The 21,675-nt window shown below is 53.7% G+C and overlaps 6 protein-coding genes across 6 annotated transcripts; 1 reads left to right on the top strand and 5 right to left on the bottom strand.

Moving 5' to 3' along the window:
* Positions 1-169: 169 nt before the first annotated feature.
* Positions 170-3,105, bottom strand: C8Q71DRAFT_875072 (P-loop containing nucleoside triphosphate hydrolase protein; the record flags this gene model as incomplete). Its single annotated transcript, XM_047928380.1, has 10 exons — positions 170-539; positions 596-978; positions 1,034-1,231; positions 1,285-1,692; positions 1,759-2,047; positions 2,101-2,169; positions 2,229-2,348; positions 2,408-2,696; positions 2,786-2,912; positions 2,963-3,105. The coding sequence occupies 10 exons, from the start codon at positions 3,103-3,105 to the stop codon at positions 289-291; spliced, it is 2,277 nt and encodes a 758-aa protein (XP_047776176.1). The 3' UTR covers positions 170-288.
* A 1,576-nt stretch (positions 3,106-4,681) lies between these two features.
* Positions 4,682-7,538, bottom strand: C8Q71DRAFT_860229 (P-loop containing nucleoside triphosphate hydrolase protein; the record flags this gene model as incomplete). Its single annotated transcript, XM_047927770.1, has 10 exons — positions 4,682-4,932; positions 4,982-5,364; positions 5,419-5,616; positions 5,666-6,094; positions 6,162-6,450; positions 6,509-6,577; positions 6,635-6,754; positions 6,811-7,090; positions 7,171-7,315; positions 7,369-7,538. 10 exons carry the CDS (start codon positions 7,536-7,538, stop codon positions 4,682-4,684), a joined length of 2,334 nt encoding a protein of 777 aa, XP_047776175.1.
* A 1,605-nt stretch (positions 7,539-9,143) lies between these two features.
* C8Q71DRAFT_839138 (alpha/beta-hydrolase) lies at positions 9,144-11,399 on the top strand (the record flags this gene model as incomplete). Its single annotated transcript, XM_047926496.1, has 13 exons — positions 9,144-9,360; positions 9,394-9,577; positions 9,633-9,701; positions 9,757-9,914; positions 9,972-10,009; positions 10,066-10,120; positions 10,179-10,306; positions 10,362-10,393; positions 10,448-10,631; positions 10,686-10,899; positions 10,941-10,999; positions 11,055-11,134; positions 11,168-11,399. 13 exons carry the CDS (start codon positions 9,144-9,146, stop codon positions 11,397-11,399), a joined length of 1,650 nt encoding a protein of 549 aa, XP_047776174.1.
* A 319-nt stretch (positions 11,400-11,718) lies between these two features.
* C8Q71DRAFT_712791 (P-loop containing nucleoside triphosphate hydrolase protein) lies at positions 11,719-14,486 on the bottom strand (the record flags this gene model as incomplete). Its single annotated transcript, XM_047920877.1, has 10 exons — positions 11,719-11,969; positions 12,024-12,394; positions 12,445-12,636; positions 12,698-13,102; positions 13,157-13,451; positions 13,504-13,572; positions 13,632-13,751; positions 13,806-14,122; positions 14,181-14,303; positions 14,365-14,486. 10 exons carry the CDS (start codon positions 14,484-14,486, stop codon positions 11,719-11,721), a joined length of 2,265 nt encoding a protein of 754 aa, XP_047776173.1.
* Positions 14,487-16,013: 1,527 nt separating this feature from the next.
* Positions 16,014-18,767, bottom strand: C8Q71DRAFT_725659 (P-loop containing nucleoside triphosphate hydrolase protein; the record flags this gene model as incomplete). The annotated part of the gene is made up of 10 exons (XM_047921712.1): positions 16,014-16,264; positions 16,323-16,696; positions 16,749-16,940; positions 17,000-17,383; positions 17,442-17,736; positions 17,789-17,857; positions 17,914-18,033; positions 18,094-18,407; positions 18,461-18,583; positions 18,643-18,767. 10 exons carry the CDS (start codon positions 18,765-18,767, stop codon positions 16,014-16,016), a joined length of 2,247 nt encoding a protein of 748 aa, XP_047776172.1.
* A 1,063-nt stretch (positions 18,768-19,830) lies between these two features.
* Positions 19,831-21,198, bottom strand: C8Q71DRAFT_813928 (uncharacterized protein). The gene is made up of 2 exons (XM_047926082.1): positions 20,698-21,198; positions 19,831-20,637 (listed from the first exon to the last, which is right to left on the bottom strand). Exons 1-2 carry the CDS (start codon positions 20,912-20,914, stop codon positions 20,324-20,326), a joined length of 531 nt encoding a protein of 176 aa, XP_047776171.1. The 5' UTR covers positions 20,915-21,198; the 3' UTR covers positions 19,831-20,323.
* Positions 21,199-21,675: the final 477 nt, after the last annotated feature.

Here is a 21,675-nt window from a genome sequence, read left to right as displayed (position 1 = left end):
TGTGTGCATGGTGACCGATATCGGTTACCTTAGAAATATAGATCAGCGCAGCGTCGTCGTAGAAGCTCTTGTTGCTAGGTGCCCTATATCTGCGCATTGTACTCCGGGCATCCTGTTTAGTATTACTACGTCTCCATCACAGCGTTGATGTAAGCTCACTGTCTTCATAGTACAGCTCATGTATTCAAATTCTCTATCACATTGGTTTATCTCCACGTCAACACGAGATGCGAACATCAATACAGGACAAGAAAGTGATCCTAAGGCAGCATTTTGCGTTTCCGACGTTCACATCCAAATGTCCATGAGTTCCTTCTTCGCCGTGTCCAATCGCTCCCACCTCTTCTGCAACTCCTGTCGGCGAGTGACGACATTAGGAGGTTCTTGGAGGAAGTCCTTGCAGCGCCGCTGGCCATCTGGCCCCGTTATACCCAAGCCCTTCAGCAAGACGCTTTCCAATGCACCGTCTTTGTCGAGACCGAGCACGAGCTCGTGATCGACTGCCATAGGCACGTAGTCAACATATCGCTTGTACGCCACTGTGGGTTATGGTCAATGGGGAAACCCGCACCGCAAATAATCCCAACGGTCCTACCTTGGAAATACGCACGAACACAAGCCATGATGTTCAGTGCGGGCTCGTACGGATCAGTGGGTAAGAGCTTGGGGAGATCTGTTGCTTTGGTACCAGAAATGCCTATCGCGCTCAGCCCAGAGAGCACTGTCGTGACTTCCAATTGGAAATCCGTCGTCATCTTGACCGAGCGCAAGGCTGATGGATACCGCTCCAACTTGGACATCAAGTCGCTGGAACTGCTGTTGGTCCTGTATGCACGGTAACGCGACATGAACGTATCCCGATAGTTAGAGTAGTAGTGTCCATTGAGCGTGCATGGACGCTGCTCCAGGGCGAGGATCCAGGAGACTCGAGCTATGGTTTGAGTGCAACACTCTTTGATGTGTTCATTCATAATATTCCTGGGACGAACGCCAATTCAGCCGGACATGTGGCGGAAAACTGATTCTGTCTTACACTACGCTTTGTTGCAGTCCACCGTGCGCGAACTTTGCGAAGTGCTGCGTGACGATCTGCCTTACGTATGTCGTCAATATTCTCTCTATGGCGTCGAAGAGGTTCTTCGTCGGGACATCCCATTTGACGGTGATTGCGCTGATATATTGTTGGACAACCATATAAGGGTAGTAGTCAGGCAGCTCGCGTGTCGTAGCCCTTCAGTGTGCGTAAGCATAAGTATAGGTCAATGACAGGGATGCTCCACGTACCCTCTAGCACGTTGCATCACTTCATCAACGTAAATGGCGTGATTATCGTTGACGGTTTTCCATGCATGAGGTTCCTCGGCCTGCAGGAACTCGGCCTGCTGGAGCTGCGCTGCTTCCGAACTATCGGTTTGGCATCTGGAACCCTTCGTACGCCGCTGGTAAGGTCGGAAGTCAGGAGCGGTCTCTCTGATCGCCTCTCTGAATCGCTCTTGCACCGGCCTCAGGGTCTGCAGGAGACCGTTCCCTTCCGGAGTCCCCTCCAAGTGCTTGGACATGTCCCGGGCGAAGTTGGATAGGAGGTGGAGGATCTCCGCGAAGGCATCATTCGAGGGCGGTTTCGGAAGCTGACGGAGGGCCTCCTCGGTGGTCTGCAGAAGATTCTGCAGTTCGTCCTGCAACTCCGGCAGCCTGCGCGGGGAGCACAGTAGTGAGCACCACATCACTCGGGATACTCGACTGGAATGCAACACTCACCGCTTCGCGATCAGCTCAGACAGTATCTGGCTGAGTCGTTCGGTCAAGTTGGCCGTACCGAGGTATCGCTGATATTCAGGATCGAGTTCCGACCAGATAGATGCCGACGAGAAGTACTCGCGCTCATGCAGGCGCGCGTCCGCCCAAGTGATGCCGGAGGCGAGAGCGCGCGAGTCGGGCTGCTTGACGCTGAACCATCCATTGTCGAGCGGCTCATACTCGTTCTTGATGAAACGAGTCCACTGGGCTTCTTCGCCCGAAGGGATGCGATCCGGTTTGGTCAACACACCTGTGGAAAGATGATCAGCGATACTGGGTGGCACGTGGGATTCAAAGGTGTACCTATGGTGCGCTTGCCTTCAGGATCGTACTGCTTGGCAAGGTGGTGCGCGCCCTGATTCTCGAAGTCAGCTGAAGGATGGTGTAACCGTCAACCATGTTCAACACTTGTAAGGTAGTAGATGTCGCACTTTCGCAAGCTACAGTGAGGAGCACGATGCAGCTTGGCTTCGAGATGTAAAACGTGACAAGACTGGTGATAAGCCCAATGTCAGACTCCTTCCCGCCCTTGCCTACACTACTGATGAGACCTGCCAAACATCCTCAGTACGATACAACATGATCACACCCCATCATATACAAGACATACCTGGAAGGTCGCAGAAAGACAGATCGGCGACGTCGCTGCCGCGGATCTGAAGGCACACGCAGTTGGTTGTGAACGACAGTTCGGGGCATGCCGGATCTTCGTCGGCTCCCTGTAGGAACTGAGATGCCTTGGTTCCAGGGTTCAGGGCAGCGCGTTGAGCACGTCTAATCCGCTCCTCGACCTGAGCCTTGTCGTATATGGTGTCGCCGAAGATCTCATTGCGCGCATGGCCGAGCGCTTGGCCATGTTGGTCGGTGACGAACCGGAGCGAGACAATGCATTGCCACGGCTGCGCATCAGAACATGTAAGGCGGCACTCTGTCGGACATCTATGATGTTGTTCTTAGCAGGAACAAACAAACATAGTCGGATCCATACTTGCCTCGTACAGGTACCGCTAGCCCTCGGAAGGGTGATGCCGGAAATGGACTCGATGAGGGACGACTTCCCCGCACTCTGGTTGCCGATGACAGCAATCACCGGTAAATCAACGTCTCGCTGAACACTAAGCCACGGCATGAAAAGACGATTTCAGAGTGTGTAATGTCCACGTACCCTGTGTTATGCAGACGATTGATTAGATCAAGCAGCTTTCGCCGAACCGTCGAGTACTTCGGGTCTGACAAGCCGACCCCACCAGCTCCAGGCTCTATCCCAGAGCTGTCGGTCGTCTGGTCAACTCCGGTCGATGGTAACATAACTGTCGCAAGGGACGTTGGGAGAGCTATGGAGGTTGCTGTCCTGCTGTAAAGGAGGAAAGCGTGCAGAGCGACAAGCCCCAGAAGGGGCCTTTATACTACGAGCTGACGGCAATGTCAAGAATTCTCACAACTCTGCGGCCTTGCCGTTCGTGACGTGCTTGGAGCGCGCATAGCGCGCGGCGACGATCTTCAAGGTATCCGCAACGATTTTGGGCGGTGATACACGCCCTTCTTCGTTGAAGAGGTGAGACAGATACTGTGTCGTGTCTCTTCTGCAACAGAATCACATAATCTATGCGTCAGCGGCGGCGACCATGGTGCTCGATGACGCTGTACGTCTATATGAGAACCGATTATCAGCCTGGGGACGCGAGCCAACGGAGTGTGGCGTATCAGAAATTGTACACACCGTGGACCGTTGGTGAACCGTACTCGATGGATCGAAACCATGAAGGCGCACGCCGGCGAAGAGCTGGTGGTGATCCGCGTCAGAACGTAAAATGCACCATACCTCGTGTGCTAGATATCGGTAGGTCATACTCAGGCTTGCTGCATATCATACATTGAACGTCGATACGGATGACTACGTATGCAGGCTCACCAGGCTCATGCATATGCACCTAGCGGTCAGCGCAAGTGCAAGGCGGGTTAAAACTCCGATATCCACTCTCCCACTGACAACTGAATCCGGGTAAGTAATACGTAAGCGACATCGCCGCATCATAAGTTAAGGAAGTTAGATCATGTAAGGAACTTGAATACGCAAACCCAACACTACTAGGCCCGCTCAGACTGAACGGGTAAGGGTACGGGTACGGGCAAGGGCAACGTCACGGGACGTACCCGGGCGGCTCAGCCACGGCTGCCACGCAGCCACCGCGCTAGGGTTAGCGGCGGGTGGCTGCTAACCCTAGCCTTTTTCTCGCGGGCTTCTAACCATGGCAATAATTGTGGTCTCGAGTCTCAGAATAATTTACTTACATCACGGCCTTTCGGTGGCACTAATACGAGTCCGGTCGCACACTTGTACATGATTTTGACTTCTATCTTACTGTAGTGATTACCCTACAGACCAATGTCAGCCTGCCGAAACACTGCCAAAATAACACTTGCCTAAATCGGGTAAATGTAACCGTAAAAAGGAACCACTCCCCTCGCAGAGACTGAGATAATTACTGGGTATGTTATTGTGATTGCAGACGCTCTGACTCGCTATCCACACCGTCTGTATTCTCTGGTTTGTACGTATGCCTCAAATGAAAGGGATAACTGAGAGGTAGGTTACAGGCGCTGGAGAGAAAGGCTAGGGTTAGCAGCCACCCGCCGCTAACCCTAGCGCGGTGGCTGCGTGGCAGCCGTGGCTGAGCCGCCCGGGTACGTCCCGTGACGTTGCCCTTGCCCGTACCCGTACCCTTACCCGTTCAGTCTGAGCGGGCCTACTGTCAAATGCACGCAGCCCCAGTCGCTATTAATCGGAGACTCTATTGTGCCGCCTACGTCTACGGTTTGAGAGAATGTGTACATCGGTATATGACAAGAAAGGGGTAGTAACACAGCGTGTCCTTTCCAACGTTCACAGCCAAATGTCCATTAGTTCCTGCTTAGCCGTTTCCAACCTCTCCCACCTCTTCTGCAACTCCTGACGGCGAGTGACGACATTCGAAGGCTCCTGCAAGAAGTCCTTGCAGCGCCGCGGGCCATCCGACCCAGTGATGCCTAAACCCTTCAACAGCACACTTTCCAGCGCACCGTCCGAGTCGATCCCGAGGATGAGTTCACGATCCACCGCCATAGGTACGTAGTCTACATATCGCTTGTAGGCCACTGAGACGCGCCAATCAGTCATGACCCTGCTGACTGGAGATGGACGAACCTTGGAAGTACGCGCGCACGCAAGCCATGATGTTCAATGCGGGCTCGTATGGGTCCGGAGGCAACAGCTTGGGGAGGTCTGTTGCCTGCACACCAGCGATACCGATCGCGCTTAGTCCGGACAACACTTGCGCCGTGTTCCTCTGAAACTCCGTTTGATTTCTCCCATTGGAGCCAGAGTACTTTAGCTTTCCCAGCTCCGTCAACAGGGAATCAGAGCCACTGCTGGATCGGTACGCGCGGTAGTGCGATACGAACTTGTCCCTGTAGTCGGAGTAGTAGTGGCCGTTCAGCGTGCACGGCCGCTGCTCCAGCTCCAGCAACCACAGGACTTTCGTGATCGTTTCTTCGCAACGTTCCTTGATATGCTCGTTGACCACAGTTCTGGTGGACCGAGGTTTCAGTGCACAGACGGTCACAGAGAAGAGCATAGCTTACATGACATGCTGGTGTAGTCCGCCGTGGGTGAACCTCGAGAAGTGCCGCGAGACGACCTGCTTGACGTAGGTCGTCAGGATCTTTTGCACCGAGTCAAACAGATTTCTCGTCGGGACATCCCACTTGGAGGTGACGGCATTGATATACTCCTGTATGACAACAAATGGGTAATAGTCGGGTAACTCGCGTGTCGTAGCCCTAAGGCACTCTTAGCATCGGATTGATACCGTATAGAAGGTGAACATACTCTCGAGCTCGCGCCATTACTTCATCCACGTACACAGCGCGATCATCATTGCCTACTTCCCAAGTGTCAGGCTCTTCAGCACGCAAGAACTCAGGTTGTTGAAACTGTGTCCCATCGGCATCAACGAGGTCTTGCTTCGCCATATCAGTCTCTCGATCCTTGGCACGTTGTGGCTTCGGGAATGGTCGGAAGTCAGGCGCCGTGTCTCGGATCGCCTTCTTGAACCGCTCCTGCACAGGCCTCAGGGTCTGTAGGAGACCGTGTCCCTCCGGTGTCCCTTCCAGATGCTTGGACATCTCTCGAGCGAAGTCGGACAACAGGTGAAGAATCTCTGCGAAGGCGTCATTCGATGGCGGTTTCGGGAGCTGGCGCAAAGCATCTTCAGTTTTCTGCAAGAGATTTTGAAGTTCGTCTTGCAGCTCCGGAAGCCTACACGCCAAGCACATAGACATCAGCATGATATGGCTGCGCATTCTAACAAATGTGCAGTGCTCACCGCTTCGCTATCAGTTCAGACAGAATCTGACTGAGTCGTTCGGTCAGGTTCGTCGTCCCGAGGTATCGCTGGTATTCTGGATCGAGCTCAGACCACACAGACGTGGACGAAAAGTACTCGCGCTCCTTTCGGCGCGCGTCTGCCCAAGTTATGCCGGAGGCGAGAGCGAGCGAGTCGGGTTGCTTAACGCTGAACCATCCATTGTCCAGCGGCTCGTACTCATTCTTGATGAAACGAGTCCAGCGAGCTTCTTCGCCGGAAGGGATACGGTCTGGCTTGGTCAGTACGCCTGTGTAATGGTGATAAGGAACGTAGGATAGTACACAGGACCAACGGGTGTGCCATACCTATGGTGCGCTTGCCTTCAGGGTCGTGCTGCTTGGCGAGATGGTGCGCGCCCTGATTCTCGAAGTCCGCTAAAGGACGATGTGACCATCAGGCACTGTCGATACTCAAAATCTCAGACAACTCACTTTCACATGCTACAGTGAGGAGTACGATGCAGCTTGGCTTCGATATGTACGAAGTGACGAGGCTAGTGATGAGCCCGATGTCGGACTCCTTTCCACCCTTGCCTACGCTGCTGATAAGACCTGAGGTTCGACATCAGTTCAAATCAACATTCTGGCGCGTCGAACAAAATACATACCGGGAAGGTCACAGAAGGACAGATCAGCAACGTCACCACCGCGGATCTGGAGACAGACACAGTTCATCGTGAACGAGAGCTCTGGGTGCGCCGGGTCCACATCAGCTCCCTGGAGGAACTGGGAAGGCTTGACACTGGGGTTCAAGGCAGCACGCTGTGCACGCCTGATGCGCTCCTCGACTTCAGCCTTGTTGTGGATGACTTCCCCGAAAGGCTCGTTGCGCGCATGGCCGAGCGCCTGACCGTGCTGGTCGGTGACAAAGCGAAGCGAGACGATGCACTGCCAGGGCGCCGTGTCAGACCATGTTAGACGACACTCCGTCGGACACCTGCGGATGGGGCGTGAACAGAGTAAGGTACATCTAATTGAGACTGAACTTGCCTTGTACAGGTACCGGTGGCCCTCGGCAACGTGATACCCGAGATGGACTCTATGAGCGACGATTTGCCTGCGCTCTGGCTCCCAATGACTGCTATCACGGGTAAATCGACGTCCCGTTGCACGCTGGAATGGATACAAAATGAGAATTAGCACTGGCATACGTGACTGATATGTACCCTGTGTTGTGCAATCGGTTGATGAGATCAAGAAGCTTGCGCCGCACAGTCAAGAATTGTGGATCTGACAAGCCGATGCCACCAGCTCCGGGCTCGATTCCGGAGCTGTCGCTCGCCTGGTCAGGTCCATTCGAGGGCGAGGCAGTCGCAGCAGGGGATGTGGGAGTCATTGTGGGTCGCCGTTCTACTACTTGGCGAGAGGGAAGTGCGTGGTACGATAACCGCAGAGTGCCTTGTATAAAAGCGGACCGTCATGACAGAATTCCTCACAAGTCACAACGAGGCAGCCTTGCATTCCTACGCGCGCACGGAGCATGCATAGCTCGCGGCGATTTGCGAAGACCTTCACGCTATCCGCAGCATGTGGCAAGCATACATGTGCTTGAGTTCGCCACGAACGGAGACGACAGGATAGCCGCACCCATGCGCAAGTGGCGATGAGCATGGTGTTCGGTACTACTAGATTTCTATACGAGACCCGATCATCAGCCTGAGACTGTGAGCCAACAGATGGTGGCGTATCAAAGTTCAAACGTACCAGAAAACATATGTGACGGAAGTTCAGAAGCACAAAACGCGGTCGAGGGCTGCTTGAGATCCGCGTCGAAAGTATGTAAGGGCTTAGGGCAGCGGGCTCCACCCCTCTTCGTCGTGCGATGCCAGAAGGCTACTACGTGCTCTGGAATTTACCCGCATGTACTTGTTGAAGAGGGAGGCGACGAGGGTTGGCGTCAACTTGTTTCGAATCTGCTAAGTAGCCTAGCCTGAGAGCAATTCGCCACCCGACCGCCACCACCAGTGGCCCACCGTGACAGGAATCGGGGTTGGATCTCTCGGAGGGTTCGTGGTGGCGCTTCTTCTCGACGCGACGTCGACGCCACAGTGCGACCACGACCGCTATCGCCCCTCCTCCTTCTTGCCATCGACCTGATCAATGTAACTGCACGTCGACGTCTAGATCTTCTACATATACTGGACCGAGTTAAGCGCAAATTCACGTGGAGGGGGTCTGGAGTACTGGTCGGTACGCTGTTGCAGGCTCATGGCGAGTCGGGGCGACCTCGCGGCCTCAGCTTCCACACTCCATGAATAGCTTGGGGAACCGACGTTCACAACGTGGAATGACAAGAGCATCTGCGTAACCGTGTTCTGCACTACCAGATCCTCTTGACTTGTGAGTCTTCAGTGTTGATACCGGTTGAAAGCCATTAATTGCTGAGCCACGGTAACGGCCTCGTCTTCACTGCAGCTCGGTACGTATTCATTCGGGTTCCTGTTCTCCGAATCGACTCTTGGTAACTTACAGCTGTCGGCAGTGCACTTACGTCAATCTTTACCTGTGCATTTGTCATTCAGAAACGCCTGAACGCGCAAGTCGACTCAGACGGCTGTGTATGCGTCTAAGATTGGCATCGACTTCGTGACGTCGGTGAACCTTGTTCTTGAAATGTACGTTTCTCAGCGCACAGGGCCGATTCTTCGATGCTGTCTAAAGGGGACATCGGCCACTACTGACAAAACGTGTCCCTCCCTCCATTGCAACAAAGTATACATACTAGTCCGCTACTATCGGAGGTATTGTCGGCGTTCATCGCTGATATCACAGCGCCGCGCCTCTCGCTGTCAGAGTCATGATGATGATGACCCATGCATTAGCTCCGCCATCGCAGCTCGTGCTTCAAAGCATGATGCTGCGGATATTCGAGACTTATAAACTGCCCGTTGCGAGCGCCGTGTATACCTCTGCCTACGCAGAGGATCCCAGTTGAGTTGTCATGTTCGTGCTACTTGCCGGCGTACTTGGACTCGCTGCCTTCGCGCAGCTCGTTGCGGCTTCACCAGACTCTGTCGATTCGACCAACGGATCCACGCCCGTGATCGATCTAGGCTATGCCCAGTACCAGGGCACATTCGAATCCGATACTAACACTTCCTACTTCCTCGGTATTCGCTATGCACAGGCTCCAGTAGGCGAGTCCCATGTCATTTACGGTGTCTAACCTATCCAACTGACGTTTGTGCCAGGGCACCTCCGCTGGCGGGCACCACAGACGCCGACCGCTACGACAGGTGTGCAGCCGGCGACAGAGCAACCGAATGAATGCTACCAGAGCGCACTGAACGGGCAGTCGAGCACGAACCCGTACAGAACAGCGACCCTCCAGAAACGAGCGGGGGTTACTCAGGATGAAGATTGTCTCTTCCTGAAGTAGGTTTCTTCGTATTTGTGCTTATATATCACAAGCTCAAATGGCCGCGGCCAGTGTATATACTCCGGGAGAGTTGCAGCCTAATGCCAGCCTACCTGTTGTTGTCTGGATACACGGTGGAGGGTACGTAAATGTCAGTGTCTGTAACTTTGCAAACTAACGAATGTCCAACGCACAGATATATTTCCGGGGCTGCAAGTGATTTCACTGGCCAAGATCTGATCAAGGAGTCGGACTATGGCGTTGTCGTTGTCATCATTCAATACCGTTTGGGTGTCTTCGGCTTTCTTCCGGGCTCCGAGGTGAAGGCGAATGGTGTGCTAAACGCGGGACTACGTACGTACCCCCTCCAACCGGCAAATACGTGCTGTTTCTCTAAGCCATAGGCAATAGTCGACCAACATTTTGCTCTACAATGGGTCCAAGAGCACGTCAGCATAATCCCGTACACTCGTGTTTATGACATCGTTATTGACTGGTGTTTAAGATTGCTACGTTCGGCGGCGATCCGACGAAGGTTACCATTTGGGGTGAATCTGCGGGTCAGTAGTGTATTTTAAAGCATGAGGCTGTCGGCGACTCATTGGTCTACAATTGCAGGTGCCGGTTCAGTGTTACAACACATCGTCGCAAATGGTGGGAAGACAGATCCCCCGCTGTTCCGTGCTGCCATGACAAGCTCGACGTTCTTGCCTTTCCAATACCATTACAACGATACTATCCCAGAGGTACATTGCTGTCCAAGCACCGGTCTAGTATTTTGCTCAAGATCACGGATAACAGACGTTGTTCCGAGAGACTGTCAACCAGACGAAGTGAGTGATTATTTTCAACTGCTTGTCAACGTGCTTATCCGTACATGTTACTAGCTGTTCCAATGCCTCAGACAAGCTCGAATGCTTGCGCAGCGCGAACGCAACTACATTGCAGACAGCGAACGTAAACATCAACGAAGCGGGGTTCTACGGAACGTTTGTCTTTGTTCCGGTAGTCGACGGCTCCTTCATCGTCGAGCGCCCGACCGTGACGTTGCAGCGAAAGGACTTCAATGGCGTAAGTCCCTTGCTTCCCATGTACGCATGGTGCACTCATTGTGGGACTTGACAGGAAATGTTGCTCTCCGTCACGAACTCGCTTGAAGGATATGTCTTCGTGGATACCAGCTCGCCACCGACTAACCTCACAGCATATGTCACGGAACTATTCCCGCTGCTGAACGAGACGACAGTACAAAGCATCGTCCAAACTTATGCTGATGACCAGGCACTGTCTACGACCTTGTCGCAAATCGTCGCTGTGATGGGAGAATGCGAGTACCTACGTGCCACTCCTCACGCCTGTATCGCTGACTCGCGAACACAGCAATATTCGTCTGCCCTACATATCTGCTGCTGCAGGCGTTTGGTAACCGTGCCTACAAGGTTTGCTCACAATCTGATGTGTTCCGCACCACCGATTGACGACCCGCATGCCTAGGGCGAATTTGCTATACCGCCCGGATATCACGGTCAAGATGTTCAATACTACTTCCCAACGTACGTTTCCCCTCCTTCCAAGTTAAAGTAGGCCTGAACAAATGTGTGGTGAAGCGCGTTACCACCAGCCTACAACAACTCCGAGTTCATCACTTCGTTCTCGCAGTCGTTCTTGTCCGTTGTGCGCTCGTTGAACCCGAACGACAAGTTCATCCCCGACTTGACGCCTGCTTGGTCGATATGGGCAAATGACGCCACAGAGATGCAGTTTAATGTGACTGCCTCCGGAGATCCAGTCATAGAGACGATCACGACAGATCCGGCTCTGCTAGAGCGGTGCGCGTAAGTGCTCCTTTACTAGTCATGCGTGCTGAGGCTCACCTTCTCGGACGTGAATCTTTAGGCTATGGCAGAATCTCAGCAGCTTGACAAATCAGTAATAGCATGACGGCGAGGTGTCCGATTTCCCTATTGTCACGAGGACCGTAGTGAAGACATCGTCGGCCATAGTATATTTCATTAGGATATTGAGCCTCATTTGCGACTAGCACATATCAGTGCTTCGACGTTTATGCAGCCAAGTCAGTGTCAAGAACGTGTTTACGCAAAGTACATGTTACATCTTTGTTACCGAGACAGGCCTCTGCAGCTTCGCGCTCCAACTATTACTGGCGCAATCTCATCAATTCCTTCCTCGCCTTGTTCAGCCGATCGCGTTTGTTCCTTAACTCCTCACGACGAGCCGCGACGTTGCCATCCTCGCGCAGGTATTCGGCGCACAAGCGGAACCCGTCCGGGCCGCTCACCCCAAGCTCCTTCCTCAAGACGGCGTCGAGTGCCTGCCCGCGGTTCAGGCCCAGCACGAGTTCGTGGTCGATCGCATTCGGGACGTTGTCGGCGAACCTTTTGTAGGCGACTGAAGGTCGAATGAGCCGCGCTGGCACCCAGAGCCTCTGGACGGAACACCTACCTTGGAAATATGCGCGTACGCTCGCCATGATGCTGATCGCGGCCTCGTAGGGATCAGCAGGGAGCACCTTCGCAAGATCGGTCGGCTCGATGTCGTGAATGTCCAGCGCGCTGAAGGCTGCCATGATTGCTCTAACGTTTTCATGGAACTCGGAGGACCCCTGCGACGCGTTATGCTTCTTCAGCTTTTGGAGGAAGGGAACGTTATTATACTGGGAGCGCTGTCCTCTGTACCAAGCGAGGAATTTGTCGCGGTAGTCGCGGAAGTAATGGTCATTGAGTGTGCGAGGTCGCTCTTCGAGAGCGCGCAGCCACTTCAGACGCTCTCTCGTCGCCTGCGCGCGTTCAGCAATATAATCTGCCACGACGGTCCTAGACAGACATGAGTCAAGAGCTATCAATGCGCAGATGCAAGTACTTACGAGACAGAGAAGTCTAGATGAGGATACTGACTACATTCAGCATGTACGAACTCCGCGATCTTTGCGTTCAGGATTTCCTCGACGTAGTCGAATAGCTGCATAGCTGGGGCCTCCCAGCGAGTGATGACTTCGCGGATGAGCGACTCCGTGACAACAAATGGTATGTTGTCTGGCAGTTCACGCGTGATAGCCCTGGAAGCACGGGTGTAAAAAAACCCCCATGACCATGAGCGAACAAGGTGACAATACTGACTGCAGAGCGAAATCCATGACCTCGTTGATGTAGATCGCATGGGTATTCTCCTCCGGAAGGCATGGTTCTTCTTCATTTGACAGAAACTCCGGCAAGGTGAGACCAGTCCCGTTCCCGTAGTTGAATGGTAGATCGTCGTCGACGTCAGGCTGCTCAAAAGGCCTGAAGTCGGGAGCTGTCTTCCGTATCGCATCTTTAAACTCCTGCTCTTTAGGGCGGATGGTCTGTAACAGACCGTCGCCATTCGGGGTGCCCTCAACGTACTGCGTCATGGCGCTAGAAAACTTGCTGATGAGACCATACACTTCACCCACAGGATCCTTGGACGGTTCTTTGGGGAGTTCGCCCAACTGGCTCTCTGTCATCCTCAACATGTCTTGGATTGTCCTCTGTATGTCGGGGAGCCTGAAGCATGTTGATCAGTATTTGAGGTGCAGTCGACAAGAGTTGCATACGCACCTCTTCGCGATCAGGCCAGACAATACATCACTGCAGCGCTCCGCTAAGTTGAGTGTTCCAAGACGTTGCTGAAACCTGAGTGGCAATGAAGCCCAAGGCATCGCAGAGGCGAAGAAGTCCTTTTCCTCCTGTCGAGCCTGGGTACGCGTGATACCTTCTGCTAACTGGACCGAATCGGGCTGTTTCACGCTGAACCAACCGTTGTCTAGAGCGAGCTCCGAGTACTCGTTCTTGAGCAGGGTGATCCACCGCTCTTCGTCGCCCCTCGGAGCGCGGTCGGGTTTGGTCAGAACGCCTTGAACAGAAGTCAGAGGGGTAGCGACGAAGTCGTGGTAGTCCGTATTCACCTATGGTACGCTTTCCTGCTGGGTCAAAGGTGCGCGCAAGCTGGTAGGCACCTTGGTTCTCGAACTCGGCTGTATCATCGAATGAGGTTAGCTGACAAAGATAATCGTCGAATCAAGGGGGAACTCACTCTCGCATGTCACTGTCAGAAGGATTATACAGCTCTCATTCTTGGCATACTCGGTGACGAGGGCTCTGACGAGTTCTATATCCGCAGTGGTCGTACCGCTACCTGCACTGGCAATTATTCCTGTGGGACAACGTTGAGAACAAGCATAAACATCCGAAGCATGTGCGTTTATACCAGGTAGGTCCACGAAGGAGAGGTCAACAACGTCGGGGCCACTGATCTCCAAGGAAACACAATTCCTCGAGAATGTGGTCTCGGGCGTGGTCTCTTCGCCTCCAGTGAGGAAGAAACTAGCCTCGGTGCTCGGGTTCAGGATCGCGCGCTGGGCGCGGCTGATCCTGTCGGCAACCTCCGTCGCGTCAAGGATCGCGTCACCAAATGGGACGGTGCGGATTTGTACAGCCTGGCCGTGGCGATCGGTTATGAGGCGCAAGGTGACGGTACATTTCCACGGGCTGGATGAGTGCGATAGACGGCACTCGGTAGGGCATCTACATGTACCACGTCGGATCGTCAACTCGTCAACCAACCTTGCCGAGTAGGACAGACCTAGTGCATGTGCCACTCGCCCTCGGTAAGGTGATCCCGCAAATATTCTCGAGAAGCGAGGACTTTCCCGTGCTCTGGGAACCGATGACTGCGATCATAGGTATCTCGATATCCATCGAGACGCTGTATAAACGACGGTCAGTCTGATGTTTCCCTTGATCTCACAGATACAGTGAAGGCTCACCCTGTGCCGTACAGACCATTGGCGACGTCGAGCATGTTACGCCTGGTCGTGGAATAACCCCCGGCCTCGCCGACGTCGGCGGGCTTCACGTCGTTACAGTTAGTGCTGTCGCTGCCGAGCATCTTCATTTTGGGCTGCTGCGCTGAGGACATGCCTGTACGTCGTGCGGTAAAATGGGGAGTCGGACGTTGGCTTATAAATGGCGCAGGAAGACTCCTCGCAACTTCATCACAGTCACTTTCCAATGCGCACTCCGCAAATCCTACGTGTGAGCATGGGAGTCTCAAAAAGCAGACGTACGTCCTGACCCGGTTGTCGCTGCCTTGTGGCGGTTACCATTGAGAGCTTGTCCACTTTGCCATATGACAGCTGTCGGGAAGGAAGAGGGAAAGCCACGACTTTGGTACTCGGACTCTCCTCCAACCCTGGAAAGAAACACATATGCTCTGTACTCTACTTCTCCCTGCGATCTTCGTGCAACGTTTCGTGTGGTGCTAAACAACACGTTGCGCATGTGAACTTCTGACGCAGATCGGTGAGGCTCGAAGGGGAAATGAGCTTACAAATGCATCACCGAAGGCCGTGCTTTGAAACGTCGACATTGTCTTGTTTCTCTGAAGCGACAGATCCTCTTGTCTGTCGTCTGGTAAACGAATAATAAGCACATGTCTCCGCCACCCACCGGCTTTCTAGGACTTGTCCCATATGTAGCACACGTTGCGTTCCTCAAAATCAGCTAACTAGCATACATAGTCAACCAACGCACCACATCATCGTGTGCGGAATCTGTGAACGGCATTTCAGTACCTTCGTAAAGGCGAAGTTGAGGCAACTGGGCACCAACGCTTCCGCGGAGAAGGCACTACCGACAGTAACCGCATGGCATATGGCCTACTACCACGACGACGTTGGTCATGACGCAGAAGCCGACGTTGCGAGGATACGCCTGCTAAGTTCTTGTCCTGAAACACGCTTCTGTCTGAGCCAGGTTCCAGCACTGAGATACATACTTAGGACATCTTACGGAAGTTCTCGTAGGGTGCCTTTCTTGAGACTTGCGCGAGTGTCTCTATGATGTCCTCACGTAATCACGTGTTGCCACTAAGTTAGCTACAGATATGTCGCCAAAACGAACCTTGTCCTTGTCTACCTTCGCTGAACCATGTCTTGTACATGTCTGTCTTCGAAATGTTGCTGAAGCAGCCTCGTCCGGCAATACGACGGCCTACGACGCGTCGTGCCACACGATGGGTGGCAGACTGTTCAAGAAACACGAACCATCACACGGTCACGCGTCGTGCAGACTGTGTATGTCACGCGTTGGTCACGATTACTGAACGTTGAACTGGAAAGTAGACTCTCGAGACTGCCAGTGAGCACTGAGTACTGAGCACTTAGCAAGACATCAACCTCACATTAGTTGAAGGCCCTAGGGACATATTTTGAGATCCGCGGGAACATCCTGTCGACAAGAAATACTTATTGATCATGATGGGGTAAGTAGTAACAAAATGCTAGCCGCTGTACATATTTCAACTAATTGTTTTCCAACAAATCTGCGGGAACATACGTGACAAACTTCAAGAGGCCTCAAGCCCCAAGCTCAAGCTCTACTCGCAATCAAGGCGGACTCAAGGCCGCCACAGCCTTCACATGCGCACCCTCGTTAACTCGCCCTTTGCCCGCTTGAGTCGTTCAATGCTGTTCATCGAGTCCGCACGGCGAACCGCAGTGTCCTCGTCCTCCCGCAGATAGTCAGCACACAAGTGCTCCACATTAGGCCCACTGAGGCCGAGCTCCTTCCTGAGGACCATCTCGAGTGCATGCCCGCGATTCAGCCCCAACACGAGCTCATGGTCGATGGCGTTCGGGACATTATCGACGAAGCGCTTGTAAGCGACTAACGGAAGCTCGTGAGTATTATCTTCGGTAGCTGTGAAGTCTATGTGGTAACTCACTTTGGAAGTATGCGCGGACGCTTGCCATGATATCGAGCGCAGAGTCGTAAGGATCCGTCCGAAGCACCTTGACGAGATTGACTGGACTGAACTCCCGGAGGCTATCGTCTAGTGCGCCGAACGCTTCTGCAACTATCCTAAGCTTCTCGTCCAATCCCGAGGCGGCGTCGGGGATGTGCTGCTGTAGCTTGTGAAGCAGCGGGATGTTGTGGAACTGCGAACGATGACTCTTGTACCATCTCAGGAACTTCGTGCGATAGTCGCGGTACTGGTAGTCGTTGACTATGCGGGGACGTTCCTCGAGGTCGAGCAGCCATCTAATGCGCTCTTTCGTTGCCTCGGAGCGACAATTCATGAAGTCGCTGACCACAGTCCTGAGCATATGTCAGTAAAGAGCCATTGTAATGCAGATGCAGGAGAGCTCACGAGACTTGGTAATCCAGCTCAGGATAATCCTTGCACTGAGCGTGTATGAACTCCGCGATCCTCGTGTTCATAACGTTCTCAACATAGTCAAACAAGTGCATGGCTGGCGTCCTCCAAAGAGAAACCGCCCGACGGATGAACAGCTCGGTAGCGATGAAAGGTATGTGGTCGGGGAGCTCGCGCGTCACTGACCTAGCCAGCCCCTGAGCATCAGATCCAACGCACAAATGGCTTAGTACAAAGCGACTTACGTGTCAGCGACCTCCTTAACTTCGTCAATATAGATAGCAAAGCTGTCGTTCTGTGGAAGACTCGGTTCTTCCTCGTTCACCAGGAAATTCGGCAGACTAAGCGGGCCGGATAGCAGGCCGTCTCCGCCTGACTTCTCGTACGGTCTGAAGTCAGGCGCAGTCGTTCGTATCGCGTACATGAAATCCGTCTTCTTTGGCCGAATCATCTGCAGCAGTCCGTCCGCACCGGGAGTGCCTTCGACATACCGCGACAAAGTGCTGCAGAGCTCGCTGATCAGCCGATTCACTTCGCTGACAGGATCCGCCGGCTCCTGCGGGAGTTCTTCGAGTTGATTCTCAGCTGTTCGCAGTTTCTCTTGGATCATCGCTTGGATTTCCGGGAGCCTTTGGGCATAACATTCAGCCCCAGTCATTCTCGAACTGTACAAGCGATTTGACATACCTTTTGGCGATGAGACGACACAAAACATCGCTGCACCGTTCCATCAAGTTAGGCGTCCCCAAGCGCTGCCGGAAGTCAGGTGGTAACTGGTTCCAAGGCCTCGTATTCGCGAAGAAATCCTTCTCCTGCTGTTGCGCCTGCTGACGCGTGATCCCCTTCTTCAGCTCGACGTTGTCTGGCTGTTTCACACTGAACCAGCCGTTCGCAAGGGCAAGGCTGGGGAGCTCGTTCTTGAGCAAGTGGATCCATCGCTCCTCCTCACCACGCCCAATGCGGTCAGGTTTGGTGAGGACACCTGGCGCCGGCTCAGAAAGACGACCGACGTCGTTCTGGAACAGTGAACGCACCGATGGTTCGCCTGCCAGTAGGGTCAAAGGTGCGCGCCAGCTGATAAGCACCTTGATTCTCGAATTCCGCTGAGACGAGAGAGAAATGAATAACCCGCTACGTGTCTTGAGCCAAAGACACTTACTCTCGCATGTTACAGTCACTAGCATGATACAGTCTTCCTTCTCCGCGTACTCGGTGACGAGTTGCCTGACCAACTCTATGTCGGTAGAGGTACTGCCGCTGCCCGCGCTGACAATCAGTCCTGGCAAAATGACACGTCAGTATCAATGAAATGCGAAACGAAACGATCATGCTCATGTACCAGGTAAGTCAACGAAGTATAGGTCGACGATGTCCGGGCCGCTGATCTCCAAGGACACACAGTTACTAGAGAACGTGGTCTCGGGCGTGCTCGGCTCGCCGCCACTCAGGAAGAAGCTAGCTTGAGTGCTTGGGTTCAGGATGGCATGCTGAGCGCGGTGGATCCTCTCGGCGACCTCCTCTGAGTTCGTGATTGGGTTGCCGAATGGGACTGTGCGGAAATCGGGGTTCCCGCGTCGGTCCTTCATAAACCGCAAACTGACGGTGCATCGCCAGGGGTCGGAAGAGCGCGAAAGGCGGCATTCGGTCGGGCACCTGTATTCACACTATTGCGTCAGTAGCGCACAGGCGGCGGGGGATAGACAAACCTCGTGCAGGTCCCGCTCGCTCTCGGCAGCGTGATCTTACATATGCTCTCGAGTAGGGTTGACTTCCCCGTACTTTGCGATCCGATTACCGCAATTATAGGCACCTCTATATCCATGGATACACTGTATGCCGTTCATGAGCTTCTGGAATCCACGAACAGAACGAGTCAATTATTGCCCACCCGGTCCCGCGCAGACTGTTGGCGATATCCAACAATTGCCGTCTAGTCGCAGAGTAGCCTGAGGTATCGACGTCGCCGAGGTCGCCAGACCTCGCTTCTTCATAAACACTGCTTCTTTCGAACATCGTGTCGAGTGTAGTGCTCTGCAGGATCGTAGAGTGAGGGGGTCACAGGCCGAGAGGCTCTGAGGGCCTATATAGCTGTAGAGGAAAGCAGTCGCAAGGCAACAAATAGCCATATCATAAACGTGTCTGCCTTGTGCACTCTCCGAATTCTCTCTGAATGTCGAGTGCAGCGCGGTGTACGGGCGTAGGGTGAAGAACCGCCGCCATGCAGCAAAGACGGTGTACGGCACGTCCTGAGTGTGTCTTCCCAAGTTCGCAGCAGTGACCCATCAAACCTTCTCGCTATGCCCAAGCTGCGCAACTTTGTCTTATAGCTTCGCGTACCCTGCTCGGCTGATACCAACGTACAGGCGTTGATGTCCGTCGGGCCATTTATTAGGCCATACTGAGGTCGTTGTCCTGATGGATAAGACCGCAGCTGGAACGCTTCGAGGCATAGGAGCTCAAGAGATCAGCTACTCATTCAGACGAACATGACTAGTTAGAGGACGCTCACGTTGGATAAGCTCGGGAAATCAAAGTGTGTGCTCGCATGGTCAGATTCCAGAAACGGATTCAGTGACGCTGCATTTGGGGCTCACAGCTTCCGATACAGTAGTCGGCACGGTGTCTATTGTGAATTGCTGATAAAACGTGTTGAACCACCCCGAGGTAAGTACGACCTGCCCAACTCTCAGACAGGCGACGGACATTGCGCTCTGGGAAAAAGGAACTCCATTCTGCATCGCCATCTAGAATCGACGGCGGGGCTGCGAAGCACCGTCACAACCGCAGAGTAGTTTCCGGCATTGCAATGGTCGTTGGACCTGCATAGGATGGTCCACAAAAGAAGGCTTGCATGCAGGTTGCGGGCATCTCCCGCTTCGAGAGCTTCGAGAGCTGCATTACCTATCATATGCGAAGGTCGAGCGCATCGTTTGAGGATATGAGGCTGCCAATTTGGCAAGGCTCCCAGGTCCCGCCGGTCTTGCATTCTGATCGGCTGTACATCAAGACATGCTTCATCTATCACACAGCCCTGTCATTCGGAATATGAGCAGCAGAGCAACGCAAAGCGTCTGGTGTGGGTACTGACCTCCATTGATTGAACAGCTATATGGTCGGAGCGCGCAGTTGAGCAGTTCCGCGATTCAAACCCTTACCGCCATGCAAGAGATAGCAAAGGGAGCTGTCCATCGGACCTTTCAGACGTGCATGGGAATGCGTGTCTGCAGAATATCAGCTAGCATCGCGACCGAGACAAGGAAACTGCAGATTCCAGAAGCATCTCCCTGACAGATACACGCCTGGAGAATATATGCGTGGAGACGCCCGTGGTTCTTCGAGGGGCGCACTTATTGAGGCCAGCCGGATAACACGGTAGAAAGCAGTACATCATCGCATGTGTGATACAACCCGCAAATCAACCCAAAGGAAGCAGCAAGGGAAAAAGCAATAGAGAGCATAGAGCAAGGTACACATGAATGAGCGCTCGGCGAACATCAGAAATGTATGCGCCCTTGGATCAAAAGTCAAGCCAGCGCAGGTGAGAAATGACCTCGGATGCGGGCGCAGGCTCAGGGCTCGACGATGGAGTCTCGATGGGCATGCGAATACGCGGGTGGAGGGTTGCCCTCAATGTCGACGTCCATGTCGCGTTCCAGGTACCCACGGGTGGTGAGCTCGCCCGGGAGGAGCTTCGCCTTCTTATCCGAGCCCATGTGTAGCGTCGACGCGAAACTCAATGTTGAACGGCCGGAGAGCGAGTTCCGGGGCTGCACGACGCCCGTCAGGTCGAACGTGGAGAGGTCGTTCGGCGACATGTCTGTGAACTCCCAGCCACCGTCTTCGCGCTGATGTGCGGTGCGCATGTTCGCGCCCGGTTCTTGCACTTCGGAGAGAAACGGTGAGCGTCGCGTTGAACCCCCGCAGGCCTGTTATGGCTACGCACCGAAACGGACTGCCTCTCCTGGCGACCCGAATGGGGTTACATGACATGCGGGATGACTGGGATCGAGCAGTGTACTCCGCTTGACCGGTTTCGCAGGTTGGCTTTGTGCGACGTGTACATGACGCCTGTGGAGATACCAGAAGAGAAAGACGGCGATGGCGAGGACCGCGACGAGAGAGACGCTAACGCCTGCAGCAATAGCACTGTCGGAGACCATCTGAACCGGAAAGTCAACTCAGTGTTCGTACAGCAAGCTTTGTCCTCACAGTAGTGGTTAGTGAGAGTCTGAGAAAGATAGTGTTGACGAAGTGAATGTACGTGTTGTCGTTGAAGTTGGCTGTTTCCGAGCATCAGGCTCTGTCGTTGCACAACCTGCCTGATCGCCCTACCTTCTGTGTGTTATCGCGCGTTGTCGTGTTGGAGGTTCGTGCGTATAGGTGGAGAACAGCTAGAGCATGGGGGTCGGAGGAGAGATGCCAGTCCGGGTTGCTAGCTGCAGGAGGCAGTCGAAAGGCACGCCGCCACAGACTGAACCTTGTTCAACTCACGATCACGTGGGTGCAGTCTCCGCGAACATCGGACTCGAGTACTTCAGTACTCGCGACGTGCCTACACCCCTCTCAGCCGTGTCGAAAAGCCGACGACGTGCTAAGCTTGTATAACAGACAATTAACCTTGTACGCAAACAATTGGCAAGTGGTGGTTCTCCGCTGCCGCAGGCGTCCATTGACTATTGTGATGAAGCTCAAAAGCGACCCGAGACAAGGTGTGGTCGTGAGGACCAATTATTCGCAGGCGCGATGATGTCTCGGGAGGTTCAAGTCGCGATCCATTGACCCATGCATCTCGACAAAAGGAAGGGCCCTGATGACTTGACTGTAAGGTGGCAGCCTGTAGGTATGTTCAAGTTGTTTGCTACCCAGCTCGTTTTCACCTTCTGAGCTCACCTGTAAGTGGAGTACCGGCTAGTGCGTGCCC

This window comes from Rhodofomes roseus (assembly GCF_022264815.1).
Source record: "Rhodofomes roseus strain CIRM-BRFM 1785 chromosome Unknown C8Q71scaffold_18, whole genome shotgun sequence".
In the NCBI taxonomy this organism is placed as follows: Eukaryota; Fungi; Basidiomycota; class Agaricomycetes; order Polyporales; family Fomitopsidaceae; genus Rhodofomes; species Rhodofomes roseus.
This window is presented reverse-complemented; position numbering and strand designations above follow the sequence as displayed.

Excerpts from the sequence above, each read along its gene's own strand:
- C8Q71DRAFT_813928 (XM_047926082.1), bottom strand. The coding sequence starts at position 20,914 with ATGGTCTCCGACAGTGCTATTGCTGCAGGCGTTAGCGTCTCTCTCGTC. Across the intron at positions 20,638-20,697 it reads AGGAGAGGCAGTCCGTTTCG|TGCAAGAACCGGGCGCGAAC; the intron begins GTGCGTAGCCAT and ends TTCTCTCCGAAG.